Genomic DNA, 20367 nt, shown 5'->3' on the forward strand with positions numbered 1-20367 from the left:
AGAAATGAATCGGAGTAAAAAGTTCAGTATTTCCCTCTGAATTGTAGTGGAGTAGAAGTATAAAGTTGTATAACATGAAAATACTCAAGTAAAGTACAAAACACCTCGAATTTGTACTCAAGTACAGTACTTGTGTTAATGTACTTAGTTACATTCCACCACTGCTCATGGGTCAGTATTAGGGACAGCGTGTACAGGTTTTACTGTATATGTGTAAAAGTTAAAGTAAAATTTTCACGACTTACAATAACGATAGTTAGGCCCTTAAGCAATATTATAATAATATAATACAGAAATACTTAAATGATAAACTAATTCATGTAATAAAATGTTTTTTGAAATCTTACAGTACGTTCTGATGTTTCCCTCTTAGCATAATGTTTGCTCATAAATTGAACCAGCAGTCTATAAAATGTCTCAAGTGTAACCTTTTTATTTTGTTTTTAAATTTTTTTAAATTCATTTTTATTATTATTTTGTGTCTTTTCATTACATCATGAATGGGTAATACAACCCAAACAAGAAAAAGTTGTCTGTTTCAGGCAGAACACACCTTTGCTCTGCCTCCATAAGACAGAGATATAATTGATAGATCATTTTAGGTTTCCATTTCGTTATGTTAAATAAACCACTTTAACTTTACGCTCTTGAGAAACATTAACACTTACCGCCCTATAACTAGAGGTCTGTGTTGTAAATATACAGTAATAAATAAATAAATAAATATATATACTGACTGCTGACTGACTACTTATAAGAAAGAAATATGTAGTTACTCTGTAAGATAACATGGTGCTTTCAATGACTTTCTCAGATGATGGTACACAACAAAAATATATGGATATATGGACATGAACGTCTGGCCTTAGAAGTGGAAATACTGAAAACTTGTACATGGAATGTAAATCTATACAGTAGCTTCATCCTACTTTATTGTAAAGTCAACTCACTGAACAAGCAGTAATATGTTTCCATGACCTTCAAGTCTCACAACAAGCTGTTTGTCCTCTTTATTTTATTTTTTACAGTAGCATGCCCTAATTATCTGTGATAAAAGACTCAAGTCTATATTAGGGTGAGCGAGTACTGTGTATATATCATGGTTGGTTTTAAAGTTTACTTGACACATTAAACTAATTATTAAACACCTTGTCTAATAGTCTAGTTGTGCAATTGCCAAAAGTTGTGCATGATCTATGATATTGTTCATTATGTTGATGATATAAGAACCGTCTTGTTTTGAATCATATTTCTTACTGTGAACAAATTGACATTTTAAAATTGTTCAAAATAAATGTATTTTTATATGAAATTATGTTTTTTCTATTATGCATGCACCTACAGTACAGTACGTGTATATGGTTTACTCTTTTTTTTTTTCCTAGCAAAAGGATGCCAAGATAGACTTTTCACTGAATGAGAAATGTCCGTGTTGTCATGATATAAACCTGAAAACAAACGAGTTCATGAAGCTTTGTTTTTACAACATTGCCACGATTTTATCTGAAGCACAGGTGCCTTGTAGCAGCCAGTGTATCAGCCCACCATTTTTAATGATCCCACAGAGGCTCTGAAGTCGGCTTTAATGGGCAAAAGTGTGATAACACCCATGTGAAGATTCCTATCCGACACTTTGACTGAGCTTCATTTTACCTCTATCACTCTGTTACTCGAGTTGTCAGTTACAAATGGTTTCTAGTGAATGGGAACAATTACTGAGGCTGTAGTCGAATGATGAGAAACAGATGATTTTGTAAAGAAGAACTACTGGCATTAACATTGCTTCTTCTCCGTCCTCAGATCTAGAAAACAAAAGCCTTGTACATTCAAATTAAAGAGACTGCAAGGTTGGAGGACAGAACTGTGCGGTTGATTGTCTGAAATAACTTCACATACAAAGCTGCAGCAACAAGGCCCTTGTTCCTCCTGTTTTGCATTTTGTTTGCCACTTCAACAGCTTCATATCACACACACCAATCTTCATCACTCCAACAGCCATCAACGCCCCAAGAGTCTTATTCTCGCTCCTGCTCTCAGTCTGAATTAACACCAAGGCCTTTCTCTAACTGCCCTGGGATGTTCGGCGGTGCACAATCAAATTGAACGGTGACAATCACTAATGGATGATTCGCTGCAGCCAGACACTGTAATGTAGCACTCAATGAAAGGAAACATGCTCATCAATTTCACACTGTGGCTAACACAATATTGCTGTGGGTTATTGTTGTGGGACATTTTTCATTCAAGGTGCTACCCAGACTGGGATAATCTTCCTTGAGTGTGTGTGTGTGTGTGTCGATTTCCTGGAGAGGGGATAATTAATTTGTTGCACAGTGGGATAGCCAAGGAACCAGCCCATTAGAATCACTCCAGGCTACTTGGCGCTTTTCATTGTCCTCCCGCTCGGCCCCATTGTATCATGCAAATGGCTGCGCTGAAACTTTGAGCATGCTAAGCAACACTTAGAGAGACAAAGCAGAAAAAGCAACACATTTCTGTCGATCAAAACTACCAATTTGTGACAGACTCTCAGTCAGCTGAGGTTGAGTCACAGTTTTGCCCTTCATGAAGCCTGTTGATTGATTAAATCAAAGGTCAAACACAACTAAAAGCTGCAGTCAATTACATTTTTTTAAGAGATCGGAGGCAACACGAATAAGCTGTTTGTGCATTTAGAAATTAGTTTAAACAACCAGCCACGCTGCATTAATGTTGTGTTTCTGCTTTATTCCGCAACCATGGTCACTTCCGCAAGATCAAATGAAAAACACAGAAACAACCCACTGAATAATCACGTCACTTGTAATTAATGAGTCATCTAGCCTCTGATAAACGGAAAATACTGCAGTTGACAAATCTAACATTTCATTTTTTCCTAATTAGGACGTATTTTAAGTATCTTAAAAGAAGGAAAAAAAACATCATGCAAATATGTTCACAATTGTATTCACAGGTTGATTATTGGGGCTTTGTTAAATAAGTAACAAGCACAAAATAAAACTCTTCTGATGATCGGTGTGGAGAGACGGCATTCGCCTGGTGACGAGGACAAGTTTATTTATGCTTCAGGCTCAATCTGAGGATTGGAGGGAAGAAGTATGGAGAAGCCTCTAGTCAATTTGTCTTACTGACATATGATGCTGACAACACTTGAAAAGAAAAGTTTGATGAAGAACAACTTCAGTACTTATCCCAAAGAGACAGCAGCTGACCAAAGCTCTTTGCGTAGGCTGAGTCTTGTTGACAGGAGATACGTCTTCTCTATCTCTGTGTCCCTCGCAGCGAAGGAGATGAACAAATCCGCAGCCTTTTGTCCGCTGAGTCCTTGGGGGCAAACCTAACAGACTCCTCTGCTTTACTGTAAACTGAGGACATGCCATGTGGAGATGCTGGTATCATCGTGGTAGATAACAACAGTCCAGAATAAACAAAAGGTGTTCTAACACAACCTAAAAAGAGAATGTTTCCATTCACACCTGGTGTAGTTTCTGTGTTGTCGTACTTCCTGTAAGAAGGGCACCACAACCTTCACAGTGAGATCAGTTCAAAGAAAAACAACAAAAACATGAGACATATTTTCTAACTGTGTCAAGTCTTTTAACTTTATGGTGGTAAATCTAGAAGACAAACAAACAGCTAATAAATCTAATAAGTAATTTAAATACAGATGTGGCACTGTAGCACTTTTTACTGCATTACAGCAAGTGTTTGCTTGCTGTATCGTAGCTTCTTTGTTAACACAGGAATTATTCAGAAAATGTACATGTAGTTCTTTTTTGTAGAAACCAGAATGTACAAGAAATGCTCCGGGCAACAAACAAATATGAAGCACAAATTTAAAAGTCATTGCACTGTTTAACAGTCAAATTGACTGTGAAACAATCAAATATAAAATTGCTGCTACAATAAGAATCCATATACATGATTTAGATTAGACAGATTTGTGTATAATCTGTCTAAAGTAGTTTTAACATTTATGATGTTAGCTTTAATTCAAGTGCCTCTAAAATGACTTATTTGAGTCTCCTAAACAAGAGGGATTGCTCAGTTTCTCATCTACTGTATATACCTATCTAGTATATCCACTTTCAGTTTCTGTTCTTATTTTTGGTATGACATGTATAACAGTTTAAGCGACGTGCTTGATGGAATACACAGATGTCGGACTAGGAGCCCTCCCTCATCTCCTGGATATTGCAAGCTTTCATTTGATGAGAATCTGGTGATAAGATTTACTGATTGCACAGAGCTTAATACATCTGCTTGCCTCACTGTCTTACTCAGATAAGCTATTTCGACATAGTTAAATAAAGTAAACTTCACAAACACAAGCCCAAAGAACAGAAATAAGAGCATATTTTGAGATATTATTATACATCACTTCTGTTCCCGCTGTTTAATATTTTCATATTTGAGCAGGCGTAGCTGTAACCAGCTGAGACAAATAACTTTTACTTCTTCCATTATGGATGTACATTATTTACATAAAAAGATCAATGTCCTTGCAAAAATACAAGTATTTTCAGTCAAAAAGTGTCCCTTTTCAAGAAGCAAGTATAAATCTGTACAGTCTCCTCAGAGGGATTAGGCAGCACAGTGTGAACTGGTCCATCCATGCATGGGTAGCAAAACACTCGAGACCATTCATTGTGACCGTGGTTTCATAGCTTGCTGGAAGTAACTGCCAAAGAAGATGTATTGCTTTCGAGTCGGTCATAGACTCTCAACATTAAAACACATGGGGCGCTTCATCAGAGAGCTTGATGTCTGTGTGAGATGGCAGGTAGCCTGGCAAGGGAGAAGAAAGGGAAAGAGAGAGGAGGAATTTTATGTAGCTATTTGCATACGGGTGTATTTTTTGCATCTAAACACATTTATCTCGGATGGGTCGATTGTTTAGCTACGGGAAGTAAATCAACTGGAACCTCATAGATATTTCTTGATGAAAATGCTTTCACCACTCTGCCACTTTCCTGATACACTAATTATTTTATTGGGTCAAATAATTCACCCAGACATTTTCACATCACTTTAGCTCACACTTGATTGTGCTTCACTTACCTGTGAATACTAATGGCAAATACATATATATAAACAACACATAATAATAACAACTGTATCTTGGAAATTCGTATGATGATACAGGGGGAGGAAGAATAGCAGCAGCGCTTAACAATGAGTGAATATCTAGTATTTCTTCCCTGTCGGTGAGCTTCAACTTGTTCCTCTTTGTCAATGCAGTTTTTAATGTACTGTCAAAACTTCCTTTCCTTAGCCCTTGCGATATCCAACTATGCAGACAGTTTTGGTTTTATGCACTAAGGTTGTGAGAAGTCTCTATTTTCTGCCACAACTCAAAAACAAAGGAGGTGATTTAAATGTTGTTTATGGTGCTCATAGCATTAAATTAGATTTTACAAATTCAGCAGCAACAAGTATTTCCAGAAACAATGTCCCGATTAAGGTCCGGTCACTTTAGCCTTCTGTTCAATCAAACCCCCCCCCCCATGAGATTACAAGACACTGCTATATATAAAACATCAAAAGTATAACAAGATATCTTCTTGTAAACCATACACAAAACAAAAAGAAAAAACATATCTACTTATATATACTTTCAAATAACATGTTTAGGTAAAAAACAGCAAACAAGATATGCACCAAACAGAGGAAATAAAAGAAATGCTACAAGCTTATCCTGATCAAAGGCATTTTTTCCTTCTCTCCAAGTGACTGGATAATTTAAATGTTTTGTATGTGAATAACAAACTCAGTCTACTGTACTAGTTAACTAGACTACATCTCCAAACAAGGAAAAGTTCAACAAAAGTAAACTATGATCTGAGAGTCTGCAGCAGCTGGCCAGGAGATCACAGCAAAACAGGAAAAGCATCCTTGAATTCATCATGCGTACAGTATGGGCTTCAACTGAAGTGATGGAAGTGTAATATGACCGTGCCTTTACTCTGTAATATGTCCCGGACCTTTACGGCTTTACTGCTCATAGTCAGTCATCGCTGTGAACAGTTTTTTTAGGAACAACTTTGTACTTAAGAAATTGTTCGAGTGAAAACAGTTGACAGTGTGTTCTGTGGATTATCAAATGTTAAGGGGAAGTGGGTTGTTTCTGTGTTCCACGAGAGATGTTGGCGCAGATTTAATAAATGTGATTTATTTTTTCAATGCTGTTAGCACTACAAATGAAATCTCAGAGATGGATATCTCAAAACCTGGGAAAAATTACAACCACTGCCACTAGATATCACTAAATGTAATTAAGAAAATATCAGCTGGGATTGGCTCCAGCCCCCCCTCGCTTGTTTTTTTGTCATTTAGGTGAATTGACCATTAAAGTAATTCTGCAGTTTTTATGACCAGTGCACCAACATTTTGGTCGCTTCGGGAAGCTGCTCACTGTTGTTGCTTTGAAAACTGATACATACAATGCAGGTGGTGATTACCAGACCTCTTTTACAGGTGTAAACCACAGACTGAGGAATTACTTTGTCAAGTGATAGAATACAACACTACATAAAGAACAGACCTTTCATTGTCCAACATAAGAATCTGAAAATAATCATTCCTGAGGAATGACTGTAGCTTAAAGGAAGAATTAGACACATTAATACCTCTGCTCTTTGAGTCCAACTGTACATCCACATGATCCAGTGAGGTCAGCTTGTCCCCCTCAGGGTTTGGGACGTCTATGGAGGTCACTGTCGGGATGACCTCTTGTTCTTTGTCAGGCTGCTCCACTGTGTATGTGTTGATGCCCAGGATCTTCCTGTAGGTCATGCAGAGGGGAAAAAAGAAAGAATTTTAAAAGGAAAGTTAAAGGAAACCTGCCATCAGGTCTGTTTCACTAATGCTCTAACTATGCATAATGTGTCACACACTATTTTTAACTGTTAAGGGTGGGAGAGGATTGCTTGAAAGCTGGAAACTAGGGCATTTTGCATTCCACTGGGCATTGCTCTCTCACTTTCATATTGTTCACCTCAGTTTTCAATCAATTTTTCATCCCCTCAGATGCACCCCAAATTCAGCTTAAAAACTAACATCTTGCATTTCTAATTTCAGATCCTCCCCTTGTGAGTTTGTGCTGCAGCTGGTGCTGTGACATTTGAGGCAGCTTTAGAAACTCAGTTGATTTCATAATGTAGTAATTATGATCCTGAAAGTTAAGTAATGTTTTACTTTATAATGAGTAAAATTCTACAAACTCATCCATCCCCCTATGATTGCCATGGGATTACCTACAGCAGAGGATGCTATTTACTGTATGTCTCTCACTGTATAATATGTGTTGTCTCAGGACTTATCTCCTCAACCTTTCCTGCCATTCTGCAGAGTATGCCCCACCTTAAATGGCTGTGTTTAGCATTTCTGAAAGGTCAACCCTCACATTGTCAGATAGATGAATATTGATAACTGCAGGACTCTGACACCCATTCAGCACTCTGGGAGAATTGATTAGACTGTCATTCCCTGTAATATTCTACAGATTGAGACAGAGGGGAATTGTCTTATTCCTCGAGCTGTTATTGTGACATCTATAACTCAGAGATATATGGAGTCTGAATAGTTGTGGAAAGTTTTAGGAGTTCAGTAGTGAGGTGCTTGCTTGTAGATAATGGGGCCGACTCTAAACAGGGCCGTTATGCAATCTTATAGATATTTGCAATGATGTGAGTCTGAAAATCTGAGGATTCATCTTCACACATTCTTTCTAACAGTTTTCCTGTGCCTAATTTGTGGTTACAATATCCAGTATACTGTACCTTTTAAATTTATATATTACAAAGACAGCCAGGCCCATCACTACAACTGACACGAGCATGATGACTGCAGTGCCACTGTGGCCACTGTCACTGCCATCCACAAGAGGAGCTTTGAAGGAGAAAGAATGAAAAAGAAATTGAGTGCACATGCGGGCCAAATGCATATTTTTACTTAAATGAATATAGATTAGATAACAATCCTATTAAATAACAATGGAGAATCACAACGGTCTTGTTTTGCTGCCAATATTTGAGATTATGACTAATGCGAGAGCTAATGTCCAATCCACTCACTATCAATACTGTTCTCCAGGGAGTCATGGGTACATGCATTAGAAACAAACAATATACCAATAGACAATTAAAAACACATAAACAGTTGGTACAGTCTGTCGATCAGGTCCAGATTTCAGTTTACATTTAAACCTGTAGACTAGTTTGTTCCTTTACTAGTCATCTTCACCTCCAAACTGGAAGAATTGCACAAAGTCTGTCCTCAAATAAGAGATAACACTGAGACAACAACCTGAAATGCTCCTCTTTCCCCAAAATGGTTTGGACAACCATTTGTTCAGGTAGGTGTGCAGCAGAGGCAGCAGACTCACCTGGAGACAGCCGTGTGGCGTACACGTTCACCTGCACCCCCGGTTTGAGTACGAACTGGATGAGGTCTTGGTTCAAAGCACTTAGCAGAAGCTGAGAAAGCTATGAGGAGGAGTGACAGAGCAGAGAAGACTCTGTTAGCGGCGGATGCAAAGCAATATTCCACAGTCATCAATATTTTAGCCGCAGTCATTTCATCCAACAGCCTGAATTATGAATCAGAATTTTTGCTTCCTTCTAAAGAGGAGCAAATATTGATATGACACGGAAAACCAAACCTGCGGCACAGAAACCCGGCAGGCTTTTAATGGCGATGGAAACCCTATCAGCTAAAAGGGCAGTCTGCTTCGAATGTGGCAGTGACATAAAAAAAAAGACTCTCTTGCCATTTCTTTTAAATCAGGGAATTTTATTATTTTTTTTGGTATACCTATTTTCAAGAAAACGTGATTCACAGATTGAAAAGGTCAGTGAGGCAAAGCTATTGGAACTTAGAGTATGTTCAAATATGACAAAATTGCTGTTTTAATTTTTCTCCCTGAAGGGCCTCAAGTTCCCCTGCTTCACCTCACACCTAGATGAAGCAGTCATTTAACAAGAGACCAAAATGCCTTCCCAGAGCCCATTTGAGTCCTTAGCCATGCCTCACTAATTCCATCTCGCTCTTTCTAAAATCTTTCCACTGGTTAAAATTAGACCGCTCTACACAGTATGAATAATTACTTTTTGTTCTAGTGGCATATCAGGGTCAGTAAATCTATTACACATTTTAATAAGCTGCTCCACACATATACTCACCACATGCACGTGTGTATGTGTGGGCACATGCTCACTTAATGCATCCACGTTGCAAGTCATTCACTGGAGATGAGAACAGTGAACTGAAGATTTATTACCCTACTGTCTGTGAGGCTCTGCCAGGTAATCAGACAGGCTTTAGATAAATACATCTCTTTAAGTCCCAATCCAGGCTGCCTGCCCCAGTTTGTCTCCTTTCTCCATGGCGCCAATTATATGATGCATCAATGTAATTAAATACCTATTAACTTAGTTCAAGACTGACTGTGAGCCAGCAAAATTATGTTTACTTGTGATACGTCAAGGCATTACACGTTATCATGAATAAATGAGCTGGTACTTTAAAAACAGCTTTGCTTAATTGTTTTGTTTACATATTTAATAGCTTTCTACAACATGATAAGATCCAGGAATCTTATTTTGCTGTAAGAAAATAATAACAACCATGAAGCATGGTGGCTTGAAATCATTGTGTTATTATCTAAAGGTTTATGCAAGTCTCTAAACTTCTACAAGGTGGCAGTGAGTCTATAACATGTCCTGAGATGCTTTGTGAGTGTTATTTCAGTGCTCTGATGAATCCTGTTTCAGTGCTTTTACACGGGAAGACATTGCCCTCTAGTGTTGACATTATGCATTACTCTTTAGGAGGAAAAATACATATGTGGGAACATGAAATCATTTAGCACTTGAGCAATAAAGACACAAAATCTCATCTTTTTTAAAGCTTGAAACAATGAGTGCAATCACTCACTTTTTGTTTGGTGGCAAAGAAAATAAACCCAAAATTAACTATTTAAGTTTGTTTTGCATGATTAAACCATTATAAAACCACAAATACAGTAAAAATGAGAAGCAGTTCTTTGATTGAATGACTGCAGGGAATCGAAGGGGTTTACTCTACAATCTGGAAACTAAATGAGGAAGATGTCTTGTGGAGCTATATCAGATGAGATGGGTCCTATGTGTCTGCATGCTAATAACAGTGGAGCTGTAGAAAACATATTCCTCTTGTTCTCTGTGTGTTGTCACTTTTGCATCTTTTACCCCAATTACTACAAAAAATGTACACTCTTCATTACTGCTGACCTTTTCCAAGGAATAACATAGTGTTTCTCCTACCTACAGTACCATGCAGCTTGTGGTGTCCATGGTGACCATTTCACTGTGGTATGAAAATACATTTGCGGAGACTAAACTTGGGTAATCCATCACCATGAGCATCATGTCTGCATTTATTTTTGTCAAAGTTAACCTTACTGTTGTGTGGCGATGGTGTGCGGACTTTCCAAATCAAGCTGCACTTAAAACTGTTACCATGCAACAATAATGTAACTTTGAGAAAAATAAGGGTGGACATGATGCTCATTGTAATGTATTGCCTCACAGAAACGAGTTTAAATTCTTTTTAGAAGTTTATTATCAATATGCACTGAAATTAATAGAAACTGCTGGCTGCCTTGAAAGTAGGAAAAAGGCTGAAATGTATGTAAAATGTAAAACACTTCATAAAAGAAGTGGAAAATAATAAGCAATACTGCAAAGTACGTTTGACTTTTAGCCTCTTGTATAAAAGATTTTGTATCTAAAGATAAAAAAAGAAAGAAATTGGACCAGGGAATTAAAAATAACAAAAAGTGGTAACCACCTTCCCACATAGTCATAGATAAGAGGGGAGGTATCTGTGCAAGTACGAGTATCTGTATTTTGCACACATACAATACTTTAAGTACTGTGCACAAACAAAGAAACGGTGCAGTTAAGATGTAATCTTTTCTTTGAAACACCTTTCTAATACATACAATCTTTTTAAAAAATAGTTGTTCAGATATTTTCAGGTCAGAGACTACTTTAGTAAAGACATTAAACAAGCTAAAGATAGTGGACCTAATTTTGTCAACATATTCATTAATGCATATAAGATTGAAGACAACAAACATCTAATATTCTTGATATTATACAATGTAACACAAAACTCAGAAAACTACTTGATTGTCCATGTCAATCGCAAACTGGAGAATCAGGAATAATTGAGGATGATTGCAGTAATATATGGGAAAGCCACTACCAAAATTGAAATTTATACAAAAGAGTTCTCAGGGATTTGTCCTTTAACTTTTTAACATTGGCAGGAGATTGCAAAAGAGATGATGAAAATATCTGGAATAGAAGTTGACTGCTCTTTTATTACATTATACCAGGGCGAAATGCTGGATAAACTCAGGATACTTTTGGCTACGAGCAAGAAAGCTATCACGCAAATGGCTGCAGGGAAATCCTCCAACAAATGACGACTGGACTGCAACTGTCAATGAAATAAATTGTAAGGAGAAATTGACCTTTATCTTAAGACTAGGATATGAACAATATGTAAAATACTGGGAAAAATGGACTATGTATGTATATGTGCCTATAAAATGTCACTGGAAGACTGGAAGTATTGTGTTGCCCGTGTCAGCCCACTCATTTAGCTTGAAAATATAAAAAAAAAAATAAAGCTGCAAAACAAGATGTAACCTTCTGGTGAGAGAAATGTTTTTAATACAACAAACAACAGAGCTTAAACTGATAACTCAATAGTGTTGTATGACACTCAGAGATGTTCTCTCTAGAGACAGTCTCCCGACTTCCTCAGCTTACTTTTGTGCGGTTTTAATTATCACATAAAAACCCACATTGTACCTAACATCTGTCAGGGGCCATTAAAATAATTTGACGAGACAGTACCTGATCCAGGTGCGCCCACTTTTCATCCATGGCTCCGTGTCTTGACCTCTTCTCAGGCACAATGAAAATCTCTGCTGTGGTTGGTAAACCAGGAAGCACTCTGACCAGGAGCTGATCCTCACTGATTCCTGTGACCTTTAATAATAACAACAAAACCTCATTAAAAAGGTTTTTTAATTGACACTGTTTGAGGTGATATTCTGAAATATGATAGGGGGTCGCCTACATTAATGAGTAAATACTGTTGGCTTCCTGCTTCATATATCATTTGCCTAAGTACCAGTCACTGTCAAGATATAATGCATGGATCAACTGAAACATGCTAGCTCAATTTGACAGTCTTTGGTAAATGCCAGGGCTTTTAGTGCATTTATGCCATAACCAGAGGTCTCCTGTCAGTTTCCGGGTGTAAACTAGGGTAATATCTGACAAGACAGAAGGTCAAAGTGAATGTTTCATACTGAGGGCTACTGTAGGATATATATAGAGTTCAGTATCCAGGTATTTTACATAACCTGCTGCTTTTTTGACATCCACACAGTGTCTGAGAGGGAAAACCAGACGCACTTAACCACAGTTAGGCTCTCTTTACTTGAGGTTTTGGTATTCTCTCGAGGCAATGGCATTAAGCTCTTTAGAGAGCAAATGGCAACTGTCATGGCAGTGTTTTTACTGCCCTTAAGTGTTTTGAAAAGTACAGTTGAAAGCTTGTAGTAGTAATAATGATTTCGAGTGATGAGCCATGTCAGCGTGTACAGGTTAACAACTAATTACACAGCAAGCGAGGTCAAAGACACTAGTAGTGGAGTCAGTCACTTGACACAAAACCACATGCATACATTACAAATGCAGCATAACCAAGAATGGAAATGTCACTGGCTCACTAGACAGAGACAGAGTTTTTCTCTCCAGGCGAGTGCGACTGCTAATTGCCAGAATCTGAATGAGGTCAAGGTTTAGTTCATTCCTGATTGTGTTATGGTCTTTATAATATGAGCTAGCAGCTGCAGAACCGACCTGAACCATGCAGCTCTTCACCACTCTGCCGATGTCCTCTCTCCACTCAGACACCCCAGGGTTCAGCTCGTCCAAATTAGATGAAAAAGACAAAACATGTGACCGGAAATAATCTGAAATGCAGACAGAAATCTAATTCAGACCTAATGTACTTCTTCTGTCAAACTTCATGATACATGATCCCTACTTACAATAAGCAGATACTTCAAATAACCTGTACCCTGATTGTCAGGCCACCTATACAGAGTCAATTCTGTATTTTCATCAGAAAATAAGTAGGCTGGGCATAAAGGCCAAAGTTAAACTGACAGAGGACTGGACATATAAATGTTCATATAATTTATGGCTTCAGTTAATACTTTCTAAAATGCTGTATATTAAACCCCAGCAAAGATGCATAAAGTGTTGAAATGTCTTTTCTATCTTGACATTGTAAGAAGCAAAGAATTAGTTTCTTGCATATATATTTTGATCCTGTGACCTTCTAACTTCTGCATCATTATCTATCGTTAAATCCCTGACTTTGCAATTTGGCCACGTGATAACAAATGAACCATCACTATGGCACCTAAGCAAACTCCATCCACTGATGAAGGCCATTAAAGCTCTGGAAAAAACAAGTTAAGTCTTTGCCAAAAGGCTTTGAGGATTTCAAAACTTTTACTGATTCACTCAATTTGAAGAGAATAAATTGACTTCATAGTTTTCACTTTATTATTATATTTAGAGGCTGTCTAGGTGCATAGAGTAAAGAAAAATGAGAGTAATAAAAAAAATGGTTCACCATAAACTGCCACAGTCATTTGGTCCTGATGGACAGTATTGCCCACTGAAGCCTGAACAGCGACAGTGTGACTTCCCTCCTTGGAGAAAGTGAAGGACATCGCTCCGTCCAGGGTCACAACAGGCTAAAAGGCAAAGAGACAGACAGCGAGAGAGATTTACTGTGACTTGTGAATCTATCGTGTCATTCAGTAAATAGGCTGCATGGTAGAGAATGAGAAAGTAAGGCTTACCTCCGTTTTGTTATCAAACCACCAGTAATAGGTGACCGTTCCCACATTGCTGGGGCGTAACACTGTCGTGAGGTTTACTGCTTTGTTCTTGACGACCACTGAAGGAGCTGAGAGCTGGACCTGTTCAAGTTGACCTTTAGAGACAAAACATAAAAACTATAGCAATGGCTAAATACTTCCATGATGTTCAAATTTCCAACAGAAGCCATGTATTTAGCCATATTTTGGCACAACAACGACTGTCTGGAACACACTGAGCATATAGCTAGACAAGTTGCAAGAGTGGTTTGACAAGCTTCTGTGGATGTTTTGATGCTTTTTGCTGCCATGAAAATTTCAACAGTGGTATCCATTATAATGAGCTGAATTCAAACTGACCACCGCTGCTCCTCTCTGTCAATGAGGAGTCAACAAACAGCCATCTTTTACGCCTACACAGGGTGAGTGACACTCAAAACTTTGGATGGAGTCTTACTTTAATGAGCCAATTTGAAGTTAGAGAAGAGTTGTGAGCATATTTGCCTGAGTGTTTTGTATTATTTTTTCTTTTTAAAGGCTCACAAGTTGAAGTGTTTTGATTTATTTGAAGGCTGTTTGATCTAATATTCTATGATTCGCTGTAATAAAGAATCAAGACCATAGCTTATAGTGTAGTCACTTTATATTAACTAAAATTAAGCTAGTTCCTAACAAGTTCACCTCATCTTGTGGCAGGAAACAGGCTAGTTAATCATCACATATGAACAACCCTTTAACACTAAATCCACCCTTGAAGTAAAGGGGTATTACACAATTGTTTAAAATAATGCAGACAATAATTTATGGAGTATTATGGAGGAAAAAGGGACAGTTTTCTCATATTAACACATTCAAAAATCATTGGAAGAATGATCATACAATTATTTATGTTTCACTGTAAATGACCGGTTACTTTTTTTGACTCACGGGAGACGTGGAGATAGAGCATCACCCTGTCAAAGCCCAGAGTGTTGGTTGCTGTAGCAGAAACTTGGTAGATGCCAACTTTACTGTAGATATGCTTGACCCCGTCATCGATGGAGCTTATGTTGACATATGATATGGCGGTCCCGTCACCGAAGTCCACTGTTACACTTGTCGTGTAGCCAAGACCCTTCAAAAAGAAAAGGAAATACTGTCACTCACACTTTAGCCTCATATGTGTGTGTGTATGAGTCCTTGCTGACACATAATAGAGTGTATTTTCCATAATATCTACAAGAACGAGGTCAAGTGGTAAAACATGTCACAGCATATTTATTTGATATGGTGGTGCTCCAGCCTAAGTGCTACATCTCTAACAGCATCTCGACATACAGATAACACACTAAATACTACCATGCAGCCTACAAGTAGCACCCTGAAATATACACTACTGTTGCTTTATTTAAGTGAAGTCAGCACCTCTTCTAGAAAGACCAAGAAAGTGACATTCCTCCCCAGTGTTGCTACCAGTGTTCCCTCACTGGTGAAGAGCTGGAGGCCCCTGGGGGCCTGACTGGGACACTTTTGTCGCCTGGGGCTGTACTTCAACAGCGTTCCTTCAGTGCAGTTGTTAGACAAAGCCCTGCGATATCTGGAATTCATTAAAGACCCCCAAAAGACAGAGATGAGCACTACATGAGTGTAAAAGCAGACATAACACATGCACACACAGGGAGACATTCATGAGAGATATACACCAGTGTTTTTTTTCTACCATACCCCCACAGCTATATCAGATGAGCTCAATTAGCCCTTTATCAACACCAGCCATTAGTTACAAATGTGTTCATTTGAATTGATTTGAAACTGAATGTAATGTTACACTATTATTTATATAAATAAGAATATTGTTACAATATGTTTGTCATACAAACATAGTTATCCTAGAATTGTTGATGTTTGAACTATTTATCCATTACTTTTAGCTATTTTGACTTCTCTACTCGCTTGCTAACTAGTTTTCAAGCACTCTCAATTACATCATGTGGTGTGGCAATAAATATGTACTAAAGATCAGCCCCACATCAATTTGTAATCCTATTTGTCTTGTGATTTTCCTCCTTAACACAAATTTGTGGATATGTATATTTTTTTCACCAAATTAAAATGTCAGGTTTTTTAAATTAGTTACAGTTAGCTACTCCACAGTCTTTTTACGTACTCCATGAAGTACCTCATGGGGTACACGTACCCTTGGTTGGGAATCACTGATATACAGTATTTTAAAATATGCATGTAGGGTTTTCATCTGTTATGAAAGTTAAGAACCCTTCATGGATAGTGTATAGTATGCAAACAACCATTTTCACACAGAATAGCAGTGGTGGATGAAGTATTCAGATCGTTTACTAAGTAAAAGTACAAATACAACAGTGGAAAAATACTCCATTACAAGTAAAAGTGTTGCATTCAAATGACTGCTTTTAGTACTTAACAGTAAAATGAGTATTATCAGTAAAATGTAATTAAAGTATCAAAAGTAAAAGTAATTTAACTAATTCTTTGTTACCTCTTTGAGCCTCAAACAGTTAGTTAAATGAAAATATCTGAGCAGTTAAGAGGGGAAATGTCTCTTTGGTGGAACTGCTAACAACTCATAGACATCTGAAACATGACAAGGAGCCACAACTAGACACTTTTTGGTAACAGCCTACAAATAGTTTAGTATTTGTAACATTTCAACTGTTTCACTTTGTCTGTAGATGTTTAACAGATTATCAATAAAGTATATGTGACAATTCATGAATATACCCTAACCAACCTAACCAAACCTTGAAAACGGTTTTGTGAAACAGCTGAATTGTTAAAGTATTTAAATGTTACAAATACTTCATAAAAAGGTTTAATCTTTAACAATGTGTTGAATTGTATAAGCTTATTAAATGTTTTTTAATGTAAAACCTTCAACTGAAAAGTAACCAGAAACTCCAGCTGTCAAATAAATGTAGTCAAATCAAAACTGTACTTGAGTAAATGCACTTTGTTACTTTCCACCACTGCAGAATAGGAGGTGATTTTCCAGAAAGTTGAGGTTAAACGTAACCATTGGCATTTTTATACCCACTACTCCCTTTGCTCGTCTCAGTACAAAGGAATCAGGTGTACCCTGTGGTGTTGAGGAAGCTGTCCCCCGTTATGCAGTCTCTAGATGTTGCTGAGGGAACGAACCAGAAAGCCGGAGTGCAGCTCCCATCAGTCTGCCTCTCAAATCCATAGTCGCTGTTGGAACAACAAGCACAGAAAAAGATACACCGGGGTGTTATCGATATTAGTTATTATTTATTTAAAATATCAAATATAATTACTCATCTCAAACAGAATCACACACAATAAGTGCATGTCTACCGTGAATAGAGGTGTTCCAGGCTCGACAAAACTTTTCACAGCACAGCATCTCAGAGTTTTTGAGATTTGATGTTTTATGTATCAAACTTCTGAAGAAGAAAAGGCATTGTGCATGTTTACTCAAGCTATAATTATACCTTGGCAAAGTCAGAGGGATCTGTCAGATTCCTTTTCATCGCGATCAGGGAAACGCAGTCTCAGGAGCCCGAGTTGGAAAGTCTTTTAGTAATAAAGTGGTGTTAAGCTTGTATAATATACTAGTCAGTGCTGCTCATTTAGCACCAGTGAGATCAGAAAGATAAAAGAAACTATGTGTCAGAGTGAAGTGAGGTACAAGAAGTTCTGACTTGTTAGACATACAGAAGTATATAATATTATAATAGACTCTAGAGTGAACCATTGGTTTCATTCATTATGCAAATCTATTTAAGTGCACTTGATATAAGTAGAAAGATGCAGCAATGTACTGCTATCAATTTGCTATCATTTGATTGTTAGGGCTGGGCTTTGATATTTTCTTTTTTTCTTGTGTCTTTTTTATTTGCATTCTCAGAAATTATATAGCGTAAGAAAAATAAAATAAATTAAAAAAATTAGTAAGTACAGTAACTTTAGATTACATAATTATCAATATGTAGGATATAGTTGACTGATGATTGATACATTTAAGTCAGGATACATTATACCAATATAGGAACAATGACTGGGTAGCATAGATACACGCACACACACACATGCACACACAAACACACACACACACATTCATGTGTGCGTACCCATGCATTCACATGTATACACGCACACATTCGTGTGTATACCCATGTACAAGAAGAACGGCATCAGTACAATTACTATCCTATTGTTGTCTTAGTTATCACATCTAACAGGAGGATCATTAGAAATATTGTATGTTGTATACCTCACCCATTTTTCCTATCTTTCTTCTAAAATATGATTTCTAATTCTCATGGTTATTTTTTCCATTCCATATATTTCATTTACAAGATCCCTTCATTTGGAGTTAATTAAGTTATATTTTTTTATTAAATTCCTTGTAATTTGTTTAATTATTGCTACCCTTATTACTATTAACAAGTGAGAATCTTTCTACTTGATCTCTTCTGGTATTTTCCCAAGTAGTAGGATTAGTGGGTTTTTATTTAGAGAAATACCACATATATATATATAACAGTTCTCTAATAGAATTTTCCCAGAAGGACTTATCGCTGTAGATGACCAAAATATATGACTGTGGTTTGCCATCTGCTTAAATTTTCTTTGTACTTACTTTTAGTTAGTTAATTTGGGGTGTCCTATAATATCGAATTACAGTCTTACATGTATATTCTTTCCAATAGTTTGAGCTAGCTGTTTCATGTATGTTTTTGCACATTTGATCAGCTGGGGATATATTGCATGAGAGTTCGATATTTTCAGTAATCTTCTGTCAGTACAATTGTGTTGTGTTGATGAGATCATAAAGCATTGCTGTTTTATAAAATTATGTAGTCCAAATTGATTATTCCATGCAAATTGTAGTTAAAATGAACAAAGTTTTTGGTTTACATGCTTTACACCAGTTTGATTATTTATGTCATTTTGCGCACATTTGCCATATTTCGAAAAATATTTTTATTAAGATTGGGATAGTGATTACAACCACAATTTTATATCAAGATTATTCATACCCAAGAGTTAAAACAACTGATGGCAGGATGTTAGTTAGGACTATGATTTACAAACATGAGTCGACAGAAATATAACAGAAATGAGAATAATAAGTTGTGAATTATCAAATATAACTCTTCAAACACTCCTCTTGTTGTGCCTTAGGTTTGCTTCACAGACTCTGCCTCTGGAGTTTGATAAAGTGTTGCACACTGGATTTAATGAAGTGAAAAGAGTAGCTGCAGAGCAGGGAACTTACCACTCAAAATCTGCCTCTGTGCACGGGCAGGAGTCTGACATCTGGGATATATACTGATCTCTGGCCTTGACACATCGAACGTTTGCTTTCAGTTTTTGGAAGATTCTCTTCATTCCCATGATGCACACTTCGTCCTGTGATGAATAATGCATCACAAATATTTCAGAGGTTTATTTTTGGGGTTTTTTACTATCTTGCTTTTTGTGTGACCAAATCAGAGAGATACAGTTGAGTTTAATCAACGACTGACTCGTCACGTTATCAGCAGTCAAGTAGCAGCAAGATCCCTCTTACCTCATTGTGCAGCTGCCATGTCAGATAATCTTCAGCTGTACATCGTTGTTGGAAAATGGACCGGAAGTCAATTTTGACAAGTTGCCACTCAGATCGATGACTGAAATGACCAAATATTCTGCACAAACACGTCAGAAAAACAAGGTAAAAAATATTTGGTATGTGGGGCAGATTCAAGAAAAATAAGCCTGTTGTGTGAAAACCTTCGCTTTGGGGAATTTGAATGCATTGACTTTAATCCATGTTCCTCTGTGGGATGAGAAACTCCTCCACATCTTGGGCTTATGAAACCCTTTCAAAACCACATTAAATAAACTCAAGAACATGTATGTACACTTTTAAGTACACTTAATCGGTGTAATATATAATTACCCAGTGCAGTAATTGATAAACTAGAAACACATCAGCTTTTTATGGTTCCTTCATATCTTACGTCATTATGAGAGTGTCCTCTCCAGGCTCCCCCAGCACCCCATCAACATAGAGCGGAGAGGAGGTGAAGCTATATTTGTCCCAGTTTCTGCCCTCATCAAAACTCAGCCTGAGGGAGAGAACAATGGTTGGATCACAGACAGACCAGCCACAAATAGAGTTGAATTCAGTAAGAAAAGCCTCAGCAGGAAAGCAGTCTCACTCCTTGTTTTGAAGATGAAGTATAGTCTCTAAAAAGATGTGACACAGCCTTACCAAATGTGTCTAATTGGCAGAGGTGTGTGTCGGATGGCCACCAGAGATCCTCCTTGATTCAGGAAAAACACGCTGTACTCTTCCTGAAAAACCTGCAGACACGAGCAGCTTCACTTTAACACACTAGAGACAAAATTCAAGTCTACACAAAGTATGCACCGGTGACACC

The 20367-nt window shown here is 37.4% G+C and overlaps 2 protein-coding genes across 4 annotated transcripts in view; one reads left to right on the forward strand and one right to left on the reverse strand.

The window, feature by feature from the left end:
- The window catches only part of LOC122884632 (VPS10 domain-containing receptor SorCS3-like), a 45348-nt gene extending 44036 nt beyond the window's left edge, over window positions 1–1312 (forward strand). For both annotated transcript variants that reach the window (XM_044214773.1, XM_044214774.1), the window contains one exon: window positions 815–1312. The gene's annotated coding sequence lies outside the window, so the exon portion shown is untranslated. The remainder of the gene's footprint in view (window positions 1–814) is intronic.
- Window positions 1313–2706: 1394 nt separating this feature from the next.
- Window positions 2707–20367, reverse strand: part of LOC122884631 (VPS10 domain-containing receptor SorCS1-like) — a 49735-nt gene continuing 32074 nt past the window's right edge. For both annotated transcript variants that reach the window (XM_044214771.1, XM_044214772.1), the window contains 15 exons: window positions 20199–20290; window positions 19945–20052; window positions 19512–19629; window positions 19218–19351; window positions 17051–17164; window positions 15365–15536; window positions 14888–15074; window positions 13943–14076; window positions 13711–13834; window positions 12927–13039; window positions 11910–12044; window positions 8387–8486; window positions 7782–7890; window positions 6630–6784; window positions 2707–4788 (listed from right to left, as the gene is read on the reverse strand). In XM_044214771.1, the coding sequence (XP_044070706.1) occupies window positions 4730–4788; window positions 6630–6784; window positions 7782–7890; window positions 8387–8486; window positions 11910–12044; window positions 12927–13039; window positions 13711–13834; window positions 13943–14076; window positions 14888–15074; window positions 15365–15536; window positions 17051–17164; window positions 19218–19351; window positions 19512–19629; window positions 19945–20052; window positions 20199–20290 (1854 nt within the window). In that variant the 3' untranslated portion in view covers window positions 2707–4729. The remainder of the gene's footprint in view (window positions 4789–6629; window positions 6785–7781; window positions 7891–8386; window positions 8487–11909; window positions 12045–12926; window positions 13040–13710; window positions 13835–13942; window positions 14077–14887; window positions 15075–15364; window positions 15537–17050; window positions 17165–19217; window positions 19352–19511; window positions 19630–19944; window positions 20053–20198; window positions 20291–20367) is intronic.

The sequence above is a fragment of the Siniperca chuatsi genome, linkage group LG11 (genome assembly GCF_020085105.1).
Source record: "Siniperca chuatsi isolate FFG_IHB_CAS linkage group LG11, ASM2008510v1, whole genome shotgun sequence".
Classification (NCBI taxonomy): domain Eukaryota; kingdom Metazoa; phylum Chordata; class Actinopteri; order Centrarchiformes; family Sinipercidae; genus Siniperca; species Siniperca chuatsi.